At 50.3% G+C, this 14,422-nt stretch overlaps 1 protein-coding gene across 2 annotated transcripts in view; it reads left to right on the plus strand.

Annotated features, from left to right (window-relative positions):
• Positions 1–14,422, plus strand: part of RIOK1 (RIO kinase 1) — a 77,755-nt gene that overhangs the window by 24,697 nt on the left and 38,636 nt on the right. For both annotated transcript variants that reach the window (XM_077269824.1, XM_077269823.1), the window contains exons 5-9: positions 4,901–4,943; positions 5,471–5,563; positions 11,458–11,570; positions 12,677–12,757; positions 13,845–13,931. In XM_077269824.1, the coding sequence (XP_077125939.1) occupies positions 4,901–4,943; positions 5,471–5,563; positions 11,458–11,570; positions 12,677–12,757; positions 13,845–13,931 (417 nt within the window). The remainder of the gene's footprint in view (positions 1–4,900; positions 4,944–5,470; positions 5,564–11,457; positions 11,571–12,676; positions 12,758–13,844; positions 13,932–14,422) is intronic.

The following is a 14,422-nucleotide window of genomic DNA, read 5'->3' on the forward strand; positions in this document are numbered from 1 at the left end:
GGTTCCGAGCTTGGCGGGAGGCTGGTATAAATAGGATTGTTCAGTTGCAGTCTCAGGGCAAGCTTAGGTCTTTTGAGGCACTGCGGGAGGAATTTCAATTGCCGCGGTCTGAGATATACCATTATAGTTGTACTAGCTATTGAACCCGTTCTACGCCCGGGTGGCGAGCATTTATATTGGTATATGGTCTCCATCCTGGTATGTGCTGCTCCCATCTTGCTCTCCCATCCTGTCATGTGCTGCTCCATCCTGCGCCCCCATCCTGTCATGTGCTGCTCCACCGTGTCATGTGCTGCTCCATCCTGCATCCCCATCCTGTCATGTGCTGCTCCACCGTGTCATGTGCTGCTCCATCCTGCGCCCCCATCCTGTCATGTGCTGCTCCACCGTGTCATGTGCTGCTCCATCCTGCATCCCCATCCTGTCATGTGCTGCTCCACCGTGTCATGTGCTGCTCCATCCTGCATCCCCATCCTGTCATGTGCTCCCATCCTGCGCCCCCATCCTATCACGTGCTGCTCCATCCTGCGCCCCCATCATTGCGGGCGGCTGTGCGTAGTGCGGGCGGCTGTGCGTAGTGCGGGCGGCTGTGCGTAGTGCGGGCGGCTGTGCGTAGTGCGGGCGGCTGTGCGTAGTGCGGGCGGCTGTGCGTAGTGCGGGCGGCTGTGCGTAGTGCGGGCGGCTGTGCGTAGTGCGGGCGGCTGTGCGTAGTGCGGGCGGCTGTGCGTAGTGCGGGCGGCTGTGCGTAGTGCGGGCGGCTGTGCGTAGTGCGGGCGGCTGTGCGTAGTGCGGGCGGCTGTGCGTAGTGCGGGCGGCTGTGCTGAGTGCGGGCGGCTGTGCTGAGTGCGGGCGGCTGTGCTGAGTGCGGGCGGCTGTGCTGAGTGCGGGCGGCTGTGCTGAGTGCGGGCGGCTGTGCTGAGTGCGGGCGGCTGTGCTGAGTGCGGGCGGCTGTGCTGAGTGCGGGCGGCTGTGCTGAGTGCGGGCGGCTGTGCTGAGTGCGGGCGGCTGTGCTGAGTGCGGGCGGCTGTGCTGAGTGCGGGCGGCTGTGCTGAGTGCGGGCGGCTGTGCTGAGTGCGGGCGGCTGTGCTGAGTGCGGGCGGCTGTGCTGAGTGCGGGCGGCTGTGCTGAGTGCGGGCGGCTGTGCTGAGTGCGGGCGGCTGTGCTGGGTGCGGGCGGCTGTGCTGGGTGCGGGCGGCTGTGCTGGGTGCGGGCGGCTGTGCTGGGTGCGGGCGGCTGTGCTGGGTGCGGGCGGCTGTGCTGGGTGCGGGCGGCTGTGCTGGGTGCGGGCGGCTGTGCTGGGTGCGGGCGGCTGTGCTGGGTGCGGGCGGCTGTGCTGGGTGCGGGCGGCTGTGCTGGGTGCGGGCGGCTGTGCTGGGTGCGGGCGGCTGTGCTGGGTGCGGGCGGCTGTGCTGGGTGCGGGCGGCTGTGCTGGGTGCGGGCGGCTGTGCTGGGTGCGGGCGGCTGTGCTGGGTGCGGGCGGCTGTGCTGGGTGCGGGCGGCTGTGCTGGGTGCGGGCGGCTGTGCTGGGTGCGGGCGGCTGTGCTGGGTGCGGGCGGCTGTGCTGGGTGCGGGCGGCTGTGCTGGGTGCGGGCGGCTGTGCTGGGTGCGGGCGGCTGTGCTGGGTGCGGGCGGCTGTGCTGGGTGCGGGCGGCTGTGCTGGGTGCGGGCGGCTGTGCTGGGTGCGGGCGGCTGTGCTGGGTGCGGGCGGCTGTGCTGGGTGCGGGCGGCTGTGCTGGGTGCGGGCGGCTGTGCTGGGTGCGGGCGGCTGTGCTGGGTGCGGGCGGCTGTGCTGGGTGCGGGCGGCTGTGCTGGGTGCGGGCGGCTGTGCTGGGTGCGGGCGGCTGTGCTGGGTGCGGGCGGCTGTGCTGGGTGCGGGCGGCTGTGCTGGGTGCGGGCGGCTGTGCTGGGTGCGGGCGGCTGTGCTGGGTGCGGGCGGCTGTGCTGGGTGCGGGCGGCTGTGCTGGGTGCGGGCGGCTGTGCTGGGTGCGGGCGGCTGTGCTGGGTGCGGGCGGCTGTGCTGGGTGCGGGCGGCTGTGCTGGGTGCGGGCGGCTGTGCTGGGTGCGGGCGGCTGTGCTGGGTGCGGGCGGCTGTGCTGGGTGCGGGCGGCTGTGCTGGGTGCGGGCGGCTGTGCTGGGTGCGGGCGGCTGTGCTGGGTGCGGGCGGCTGTGCTGGGTGCGGGCGGCTGTGCTGGGTGCGGGCGGCTGTGCTGGGTGCGGGCGGCTGTGCTGGGTGCGGGCGGCTGTGCTGGGTGCGGGCGGCTGTGCTGGGTGCGGGCGGCTGTGCTGGGTGCGGGCGGCTGTGGTGGGTGCGGCGGCTGTGGGTGGCTGTGCTGGGTGCGGCGGCTGTGGACGGCTGTGCTGGGTCCGGTGGCTGTGCTAGGTGCGGCGGCTGTGCGTGGCTGTGGGTGGCTGTGGGCGGCTGTGCTGGGTGCGGCGGCTGTGCGTCGCTGTGCTGGGTACGGTGGCTGTGGTGGGTGCGGCGGCTGTGGACGGCTGTGCTGGGTGCGGTGGCTGTGCTGGGTGCAGCGGCTGTGCGTGGCTGTAGGCGGCTGTGCGTGGCTGTGGGCGGCTGTGCTGGCTGCGGCGGCTGTGCGTGGCTGTAGGCGGCTGTGTGTGGCTGTGCTGGGTGCGGCGGCTGTGGACGGCTGTGCTGGGTCCGGTGGCTGTGCTAGGTGCGGCGGCTGTGCTGGGTGCGGCGGCTGTGCGTCGCTGTGCTGGGTGCGGTGGCTGTGGTGGGTGCGGCGGCTGTGCGTGGCTGTGCTGGGTGCGGCAGCTGTGGACGGCTGTGCTGGGTGCGGTGGCTGTGCTGGGTGCAGCGGCTGTGCGTGGCTGTAGGCGGCTGTGCGTGGCTGTGGGCGGCTGTGCTGGGTGCGGCGGCTGTGTGTGGCTGTAGGCGGCTGTGTGTGGCTGTAGGCGGCTGTGCGTGGCTGTGCTGGGTGCGGCGGCTGTGGGTGGCTGTGCGTGGCTGTACTGGGTGCGGCGGCTGTGGGCGGCTGTGCGTGGCTGTGGGCGGCTGTGCGTGGCTGTGCTGGGTGCGGCGGCTGTGGACGGCTGTGCTGAGTGCGGCGGCTGTGGGCGGCTGTGCTGGGTGCGGTGGCTGTGGGCGGCTGTGCGTGGCTGTGGGCGGCTGTGCGTGGCTGTGCTGGGTGTGGCGGCTGTGCTCGGTGCGGCGGCTGTGGTGGGTGCGGTGGCTGTGGACGTAAGTGGCGTAAGTAACAAATAGCTGTGGCATGAAGTGCCACAGCCTCATGGCACAGCAATTTGTTACTTGCGGAGGGTGAGTATACTTACCTGTCCCGTTCCACCGACGCCATTCCGGGCCATGAATATCCCCCTGCTCCCGGAATCGGCGCCTGCGCAGTCCGCGCTTTCCGGCGCCATTTTCTTGAAGACACATTGCAGTGTGTCTTCAAGAAAATGGCGCCGTAAAGCGCGGACTGCGCAGGCGCCTTTTCCGGCACCAGGAGGACAGATTTTCTGTGTCCTCCTGGTGCCGGAAAAGGCGCCTGCGCAGTCCGCGCTTTCCGGCGCCATTTTCTTGAAGACACACTGCAATGTGTCTTCAAGAAAATGGTGCCGGAAAGCGCGGACTGCGCAGGCGCCGATTCCGGGAGCAGGGGGATATTCATGGCCCGGAATGGCGTCGGTGGAACGGGACAGGTAAGTATACTCACCCTCCGCCTCCTGGCTCGTCCCTGCTTCTCTATTGGAGATCGCGGTGTGCGTTCAGCGCTTACGCATACCGCGATCTCCTGGGAGCGTCGCTCTGTGGGGTCCAGACTGCGCCGGCGCTTGCGCAGTCTATAAAGGCTTCGGACAGAGTGACGCTCCCAGCGTTATATTATAGATTTCTCATGCATATTTAACACAAAATAGAAGGAGCCCCATAGTGATACAAGTAGATCTTATGCTGGATTTTATCCTTAAAAATGGTGGCACGAAGGGGGCGATTTCAGGTGTATATGGGTTTCTCCTTTTTTCTTTTCTTGAAAAGTACCCTATTAAGGCTAGAGGTAAATGGGAGGCGGAATTGGGGGAAATTGAGCAAGATAAATGGGAATCAATTTTAGAGTATGTCCCAAAGATTTCTATGAGTGAGCCAGGAAGGTTATCGCAACTATTTGTAATTCATAGGGCCTATAGAACGCCTGAATTCTTATTCAAGGCTGGGTTGAGACCTGATTCGCAGTGTCCTAGATGCTCACAACCTGAGGCAGGTATTCTCCATATGATGTGGCTTTGCCCTAGACTGTCCTCTTTTTGGATAATAGTGTTAAATAGAATAGAGGTGGTATACAATTGTACTGTTCCCAGACTTCCCCTGGTGTGTATTTTAGGGTATGTGGAGGAGATATTTGTTGACAATGTACTCAAAACTGCTATCGCCAGGTTATTGTTTATTGCCAGAAAACTGATCGCCAAGTTTTGGATTAGGGAGGAGCCTACGACGAGGGGAGATTTTTTGGCACAGGTGGACCATGTCATTTCTTTGGAGAAAAGTATATACACTAAAAGGAAGAAACTAAACCTTTTCTATAAATTGTGGCAACCATGGCTCGATTTGAGTTAAGGGGGAGGGTCCAAATTCAAGTATATTTTGGGGGGGGTCTTTTTAGGAAGAACGATCTACAAACTACAGGATGATGAAGAATGGTTGGCTCTTGGAGGGTCTCTAAGGGGGGGGAGGGGATGGGGTTGCGTTGTTAGGGGGGAAATTTAAAAAGAAAAAATGTTATTGGAGTTGTATGCAAATTGTAATGAAAATTGTTTGTACTATTTTATTTGCCTAATAAAAATTTATCTCATAAAAAAAAAAAGGAAAACTCGCCCATGTGTTGGCTCAGTGCAAAGTGTAAGATGATACAATCTATTCATATAATCTTTACTTTTCCAACACTAGGTACCGGGTTAAAGACAAGTCTGATAGGGCTACTGTTGAACAGGTATGTTTATAAATGAATACCAAATGTTTAAAAAGATGCCAGTGTGTGCTGACGTGTTTCTTGAATGCTGAGGGGCCCCTGAGCAGGTGCAGGCGTCTCATGTATGCGGTGCTTCTTTTCAGGCATCGGTTGTTGCTCTGATTGCAGTTGACATATTGACATTGCATAGTGGTTTTTGTGTAGCCCTCTAAATTTATACACAAATATTGACGTCCAAGAATAAACCTGATCCATGACATGTCTGTGCATTGTGCAGTGGATGTTCTCTTGTACTGCAGATCAGCATCTGTGAGAAGAGTGACTACTCAGTGCATGGAGATGTGGTGTTCATCTCCGTTCACCGTTGACACCCAGTGCCTGTGAGATCTGCTCAAAGCTGATTTGGGGTGGGGGTATGTCTCAGACCCTCACTAGTTTGACATTGATTATATTTAAGGATAGTTCATCTATATTTTAGTCCCAGAAAACCACTTTAAATTTATATGAAATCCACCAGTAAACTGAAAGCAATGGGCTTTATTTCTCAGGTTCTGGATCCTCGGACAAGGATGATTCTTTTTAAGATGCTTACAAGAGGAGTAATATCTGAAATCAATGGCTGTATCAGCACAGGCAAAGAAGTAAGTGCGTATGTATGTCTGCATCCATCTCACAGGGTAGTGCGCTAGCATGTAAGTTATCCCCTATCCTTGGAATAGAGGACAACTGTTTTCACTGGAGACCATTGAGGAAGGAGCCAAGATTGTACCCTTTCGGCTGCATTCACACATCTGTTGTCACCGTCTCTTATTCACAGACTTAACTTACGAGGAATCTCCAGACCCTTTCTCTACAGCCACATAGGCAAACATGGGGCTGTCAAGTTGGGGCCAGTCTGTCATCACGATCCGTACTCCCGATGTGTGAATCCAGCCTTTCATTGTCTGCTAAGATAATTTTAGTAAAAACTAGATGGTGGCCCGATTCTAACGCATCGGGTATTCTAGAATGCACAGCCATGTAGTATATAACAGCCCACGCAGTATATAACACAGCCCACGTATATAGCATAACCACGTAGTATATTGCACAGCCACGTAGTATATAACACAGCCCACGCAGTATATAGCACAGCCACGTAGTATATAACACAGCCCACGCAGTATACAACACAGCCCACGCAGTATACAACACAGCCCACGCAGCATACAACACAGCCCACGCAGCATACAACACAGCCCACGCAGCATACAACACAGCCCACGCAGCATACAACACAGCCCACGCAGCATACAACACAGCCCACGCAGCATACAACACAGCCCACGCAGCATACAACACAGCCCACGCAGCATACAACACAGCCCACGCAGCATACAACACAGCCCACGCAGCATACAACACAGCCCACGCAGCATACAACACAGCCCACGCAGCATACAACACAGCCCACGCCGCATACAACACAGCCCACGCAGCATACAGCAATGTGGGCACCATATCCCTGTTAAAAAAACAATTAAAATAAAAAATAGTTATATATTCACCTTCCATCGGCCCCCGGATCCAGCCGAGGCCTTTACCAATGCTCGTCGCGATGCTCCGTTCCCAGTAATGCCTTGTGGCAATAACCCGTGATCATGTAGCGGTTTCGTGAGACCGTCACGTGATCTCGGGTCATTGCCGCAATGCATTCTTGGGACCGGAGCGCAAAAGGCTGCTGTGGACTTGGGAAGGTGAGAATATAATGATGATTTTTTTAAATTATTTTTAACATTCTATGTTTTTACTATTGATGCTGCATAGGCAGCATCAATAGTAAAAAGTGAAGTAGTGTTTAAATCCCGCCCCAATCTCGCTGATTGGTCAGTCACTGCCGACCGGCCGCGACCAATCAGCGAACCAGGATTTCCGTTACAGGCAGACAGAAGTTAGAAACAGACGGAAGTACCCCTTAGGCAATTACATATATATAGATGGTATGGCATCCTCAAATGTCATACATCCTGCACAGTTCACCAACTTTTCTTAGTGATTATATTTTCATTAGTCCTGATTCTATTGTTAGGAGTTTTATTTGGAAGGATGGTGGGATGTTTAAAGGGGTATTTCGGAGAGAGAAACTTTCTCACAGATCAGGCGTCTATTTATGCTCTGCTTGCCCTCCTCATCAACCTTCAACTACCAGAATTGTGCCTGTACGCCCTCTTTATGACTGTCCACGCTCCTGCACATGTCATAAAGAAACTGCAAATACATTCTGCAATCCACTGTTGTGCAATCCATGTCACCTGATTGGACATGGCTTGTACACTAGTGGATTGCAGAATGTATTTGCAGCTTCTTTAGCACATGTCCATAATGTGGACAGTCATAAAGAAGGTGTACAGGCATAGTTCTGGAAGTTGAGAGGGGAGGGCAAAAGGGGCATAAATAGATTGCCTGCTGCTTGGCAGGAGCAGGCCGTGCCCCCCAGATCTCGGACTGCAGGGAAGGGGGTGATGTTTTCAGGGGGGCTGGCTGCTACTAGAAGCAAGGAGCAGGCCACGACCCCTGATCTGAGACGTAACGTCCTAGAAGGGAGGGGGAGCAGTGAGGAGCAGCTCCAGCATCACATTGAATTGCAAGTGCTGTGATGGTTAGAAACAGCAGCATTCATGCCATCTTTGTAGTTTATGAAGGCATTGCCATAAGAATCGTTTATCTCACCGGAATACCCCTTTAAGGTGAAAAAAGAATTGTACTTAATCCTAAGAGAAAGGAAGGACTTGCGTTACTGAATTAGGAGCTGTATAATTTGGCCCCTCAGAGCCAGTATTGGGGAGTATTGAGTTGCATGAAAAAAATATTTATTGCTTCATTGGGGGACACAGGTAACCATGGTGTGTGCTGCTGTCGCTAGGAAGCTGACACTAGGCAAAAAAGGAAAATACCTCCTCCTCCGCAGTATACACCCACCGACCGGCACCAAGTACCTCAGTTTAAGCTTGGTGTGTGTAGGAGGCGGACCTGAATCTGCTACCAGATCCACATTTTCCTTTATCTTTTGATTACTGTAAAAAATAGTTTGATTATATAAAGCTCGGTTTTTGGACATAAATGAAAAAATTATGGCATATAGAGGGATATTTTATGTTGTACAAAAGTCTAGGATAATATCTAGTTATGTTCACTTGAATAAACTTTCTGGGTTCAAGGAGCGAGTAAAGAAAATATATTAAATCTCTTAGGGAGATGAGACATGCTCAATCAGAGAGCTCCAACATGGATTTGGATTTGCACAAAAGTTCTTAATATATTCAGCTATTTAATTCATGTTGGGAACACTCCATAGATAATCTTACCAAAATATGCAGCACTGCTGGAGGACTGGCTGAGAAAATAGTTCTTTAAATCCAAGAATAAGTGGAAATATGAGTTAGGTGATATCATGGACTTGGGCAAATTATGTAAGTGACGATAAACCTCACAAAATAACTCTTGTTGTACGAGCAGGCCACAATGCCCACTGCCTGCTGCACTGCCAGGCTATGTGCACATGTTCCGGATTTTGCACGTATTTTGCGCGTTTTTTCGGCAGTTTTCCACAGCAGAAACGCTTTAGTCTACGTTCACATTTGCGGTCTGCGCCGCAGCGTCGGGCGCCGCAGCGTCGCCGCATGCGTCATGCGCCCCTATATTTAACATGGGGGCACATGGACATGCGTCGCACTTGCGTTTTGCGCCGCATGCGTCACTGCGGCGCACGCGTCTGGGCGCAGAGGACGCAGCAAGTTGCATATTTGCTGCGTCCAAAATCAATCAAAAAAAGGACGCATGCGGCGCAAAACGCAGCGTTGTGCATGCGTTTTGCTGCGTTTTTGTTTGCGTTGTGCGTTGCGTCGCCGACGCTGCGGCGCACAACGCAAATGTGAACGTATCCTTAAAAAGCATACATTAAGCATCCCATCATTTTGAATGCATTCCGCAATTTTTGTGCACATGCTGCATATTTTTCCGCGATAAAAACGCATTGAGGAAAAATACGCAGCATGTTCATAAATTTTGCGGATTTCCCGCTATTTAACCCCTTTCTGCCAGCTGACGGAATAGTACGTCAGCTGGCAGAACCCCCGCTTTGAGGTGGGCTTCTCTGGGAACGGAAGATGGCGGCAGCCGCGCGCGCATCGCCAGAGCTTCGCTGGATCCCTGCGGGTGAGTATATAACTATTTTTTATTTTAATTATTTTTTTTTAACAGGGATATGGTGCCCACACTGCTAAATACTATGAGGGCCCTGTTATATACTGCGTGGGCTGCGTTATATACTACATGGCTGCTATACAGGTCCTTCTCAAAAAATTAGCATATAGTGTTAAATTTCATTATTTACCATAATGTAATGATTACAATTAAACTTTCATATATTATAGATTCATTATCCACCAACTGAAATTTGTCAGGTCTTTTATTGTTTTAATACTGATGATTTTGGCCTACAACTCCTGATAACCCAAAAAACCTGTCTCAATAAATTAGCATATTTCAACCGTCCAATCAAATAAAAGTGTTTTTTAATAACAAACAAAAAAACCATCAAATAATAATGTTCAGTTATGCACTCAATACTTGGTCGGGAATCCTTTGGCAGAAATGACTGCTTCAATGCGGCGTGGCATGGAGGCAATCAGCCTGTGACACTGCTGAGATGTTATGGAGGCCCAGGATGCTTCAATAGCGGCCTTAAGCTCATCCAGAGTGTTGGGTCTTGCGTCTCTCAACTTTCTCTTCACAATATCTCACAGATTCTCTATGGGGTTCAGGTCAGGAGAGTTGGCTGGCCAATTGAGCACAGTAATACCATGGTCAGTAAACCATTTACCAGTGGTTTTGGCACTGTGAGCAGGTGCCAGGAAGCATGAAGTGCTCCAAAATCTCCTGATAGCTAGCTGCATTGACCCTGCCCTTGATGAAACACAGTGGACCAACACCAGCAGCTGACAGGGCACCCCACACCATCACTGACTGGGTACTTGACACTGGACTTCAGGCATTTTGGCATTTCCTTCTCCCCAGTCTTCCTCCAGACTCTGGCACCTTGATTTCCGAATGACATGCAAAATTTGCTTTCATCAGAAAAAAGTACTTCGGACCACTTAGCAACAGTCCAGTGCTGCTTCTCTGTAGCCCAGGTCAGGCGCTTCTGCCGCTGTTTATGGTTCAAAAGTGGCTTTACCTGGGGAATGCGGCACCTGTAGCCCATTTCCTGCACACGCCTGTGCACGGTGGCTCTGGATGTTTCCACACCAGACTCAGTCCACTGCTTCCTCAGGTTCCCCAAGGTCTGGAATCGGTCCTTCTCCACAATCTTCCTCAGGGTCCGGTCACCTCTTCTCGTTGTACAGCGTTTTCTGCCACATTGTTTCCTTCCAACAGACTTACCATTGAGGTGCCTTGATACAGCACTCTGAGAACAGCCTATTTGTTGAGAAATTTCTTTCTGGGTCTTACCCTCTTGCTTGAGGGTGTCAATGATGGCCTTCTTGACATCTGTCAGGTCGCTAGTCTTACCCATGATGGGGGTTTTGAGTAATGAACCAGGCAGGGAGTTTTTAAAAGCCTCAGGTATCTTTTGCATGTGTTTAGAGTTAATTAGTTGATTCAGAAGATTAGGGTAATAGGTCGTTTAGAGAACCTTTTCTTGATATGCTAATTTATTGAGACAGGTTTTTTGGGTTATCAGGAGTTGTAGGCCAAAATCATCAGTATTAAAACAATAAAAGACCTGACAAATTTCAGTTGGTGGATAATGAATCTATAATATATGAAAGTTTAATTGTAATCATTACATTATGGTAAATAATGAAATTTAACACTATATGCTAATTTTTTGAGAAGGACCTGTATACTGCGTGGGCTGTGCTATATACTATGTGGGCAATGTTATATACTGCGTGGGCTGTGCTATATACTATGTGGGCAATGTTATATACTGTGTGGGCTGTGTTATATACTGCGTGGGCTGTGGTATATACTACATGCCCTGTGTTATATACTGCGTGGCCTGTGTTATATACTATGTCGCCTGTGTTATATACTGCGCAGCTGCTATATACTGCGTGGGCTGTGTTATATACTGTTTGGGCTGTGTTATATACTGCATGGCCGCATGGCCACTGTTATATACTGCGTGGGCTGTATTAACAACATCGGGTATTCTACAATATGTATGTATGTATGCATGTATATAGCAGCCACATAGTACATAGCACAGGCCACGTAGTATTTGTCTGCTATATACTGCATGGCTCCTATATACTTCGTGGCCTGTGCTATATACTATGTGGCTGCTATATACATACATACATATTCTAGAATACCCGATGCGTTAGAATCGGGCCACCATCTAGTTTTTAATAAAGCTAAACTTGTTTTTACAAGAACTTTGCAATTGTATCTGTTTAAAAATATAAGACTTTTAATTAGGTTTCTTGGTTTCAACCCTTGTTTTCTATTATCTACAGTATACCATTGTTTTGCTTTTCTATCATTTTAGGCAAATGTCTACCATGCTAGCACCTCAGATGGAGAAAGCCGGGCCATTAAAATTTATAAAACCTCAATTCTAATGTTTAAGGATCGTGATAAATACGTTAGTGGAGAATTTAGGTAAGATCATTATTAACAAATATATACAAATTGTCACTTTTATCATAATTTTATGACTGCTTTAGAACAATAAAATTAAAATAAGCCAAAGCCAAATCCACATGTACAATGTGGGTCCTGTGAGTATCAAATGGCAAATACAGCCCCGGTTCATCAAGAGCGATGATTCTCTTACCTGTCTGGATGAAGTGGACATGTTTGAGCAGACGCCCATGATTAATTAATATCTGTCACTTGTATGTTGCACTGAAAAATTAATTTGGATGTCACAATGTGACGTTTTGTTTTCACACTTGTATGTAGCGAGGCTGCACCCTGTAGTCGGCCACGCCTACTGCCTGCAAGTGTATGGAGCGTGGCGTGGCCTACTGCCTGCAAGTGTATGGAGCGTGGCGTGGCCTACTGCCTGCAAGTGTATGGAGCGTGGCCACGCCTACTGCCTGCAAGTGTATGGAGCGTGGCCCCGCCTACTGCCTGCAAGTGTATGGAGCGTGGCCACGCCTACTGCCTGCAAGTGTCTGGAGCGTGGCCACGCCTACTGCCTGCAAGTGTATGGAGCGTGGCCACGCCTACTGCCTGCAAGTGTATGGAGCGTGGCCACGCCTACTGCCTGCAAGTGTATGGAGCGTGGCCACGCCTACTGCCTGCAAGTGTATGGAGCGTGGCCACGCCTACTGCCTGCAAGTGTATGGAGCGTGGCCACGCCCATTGGCCCAGGATATGTGTAAGTGTGCAGCTTTTTGTTTGACTGTATACGAGTTGGCGACTCTCTAGGTAAGCACCTGTTCAGACCTGTTTATGTTTGGATGTGACTGTCAAGCTTTTGTTATTTGCTGTCACAGAGTGACTGAAGACTTATCAGTTTGGATGGGAGGACCCCTTTAAATCTGCGGGGTTACCCATGATACTGTTACTTTTTAAATGTTATATATACTAACTAATCATATGCCAATTAAACTAGTTATAAAGCCTGGGCAGATTTCGCACTGTAGAGGTTTAGGCATCATATTTAATGTATTTATTTTTTGTTTCGTATATGCATTTGTTACTTAACAATGTCCTCTTCCCAACTTCTTCCTGTATTTATATACATTTTTTTTTTTAAGGTTTCGACATGGCTATTGCAAAGGAAACCCTCGAAAAATGGTGAAGACATGGGCAGAAAAAGAAATGAGGAATTTAATCCGGTAAATTATTGGATTTTTACTTAATTTACAGTGTAAAATGTTACATGAGCTGTGTGGATTTGTTCCGTTGGTCCACCATTGGTGAACATTGGTCAATTCATATAGATATACATCTGACATTTTCTTTTCTTTTTGGTATATACAAGCAGTCCCTGACTTACGAACATGTGACTTAGGGATGACCCTCAGCTATTGGGAAAAAGAAAAAAACTTATGTAGTCTCTGGCTGCCTACTGATACTTTCCACCATTGTACACCTCATCGCCCACCTCTTCACTAGACCAGGACTTCTGGCTGTATCCAGGCTGGACCTCACTGTGCTTCATAAAGTCTCATCGTCTGCACCTGCATGTGGCTGGAAGTCCTGGTCTGTAGTGAAGATGGTGGAGATGCAACGTGTTCGACAACAGAAAGGAGAGAACACGACTGTGAAAATAACTGAAAAAGCCCTCATCTCTCTGGCCCTCTTAATTCCAACAACAGAAAGAAGATGACCGGAGGGCAAGCAGCAACGAAGAAATGTTTGTTAAATAAACCCCTAATGTTTGCCGTCTAGCCCTCTTCTATCCACCTTCGCAATCTACAAGTCTTCTGGCCGCATCCAGGCATCGTAGGTTTCTGCGAATCATAAGGGTGCAATGTTGACTGGCTCTTTCCATTGTCTCATGCTGGATTTCCAGCCTCTTCACTATAGACCAGGACTCCTGGCTGCGTCCTGGCCGAAGCTCTTTGCGTGTCATAAGGTCGTGTTGTCTTTGCAACCTTATGACACACAGTAACGTCTGAGGCCTGGATGCTGCCGGATGTCCTGGTAAACAGGACGGTGATGCAGCGGGCGACGGAAAGAGGTCTGGATGTCAAGCAGCGGAGATGCTGGAGCAGCCAGGTGAGTATGTGTTGTTTTTTTTTTCGTTTTGCCGGCCCGGTTTTAACTTGCATACATGTGTTTGGGCTACAAACAAAACTACAGAACATATTTAGTTTGTAACCCAGGGACTGCCTGTATTACAAATATTGTAAAATGGAGTTCTGATATTAAAAACATGGTGTTATTTTATATCCATTGAATCCTTTGTTTCATGTTTAGACTGAACACTGCAGGGATTCCCTGTCCAGAGCCGATTATGCTCAGAAGTCATGTCCTAGTTATGGGATTTATTGGAAAAAATGATACGTGAGTAAGGTTTTGTCTATTAGATATGTTCTTCTGTTAGATTACATTACGCATGAGATGATTAGGTGTGGGCGCTGTAGATAATGGAATGGAGACATCTCGATATACATACTATTGGTTTAGAACAATAAAACTCACTATTCAAGTATTCTTCTCCTAACAAAGTTACACATTTTTCAGGGGCAAAGTGTTGAAAATTTGGTGTAGTATGTTAAAGAATATTTCATATTAATATTTGACTTTAATGAAAGAGTAACCATGGTTTCAATCCTTTTCATAAATGAAGAACATGTGAAAATAAGTAACCTTGTAATATTTCTTATCAGAGACATTTCTTGTCATGGACATTTCACTCTCAAAGTTCTCAACTGGTAAAATCTGTGTTCGGTGAAGACCGACTTACCCATCAGTGACAGATACTACTGAATTGAAAGTGAATGATCAGTCTTGGCAGAGAATTAGAATATGTTCACACGTCGTGTAATTGTCAC

Source organism: Ranitomeya variabilis, chromosome 6 (genome assembly GCF_051348905.1).
Source record: "Ranitomeya variabilis isolate aRanVar5 chromosome 6, aRanVar5.hap1, whole genome shotgun sequence".
NCBI lineage: Eukaryota > Metazoa > Chordata > Amphibia > Anura > Dendrobatidae > Ranitomeya > Ranitomeya variabilis.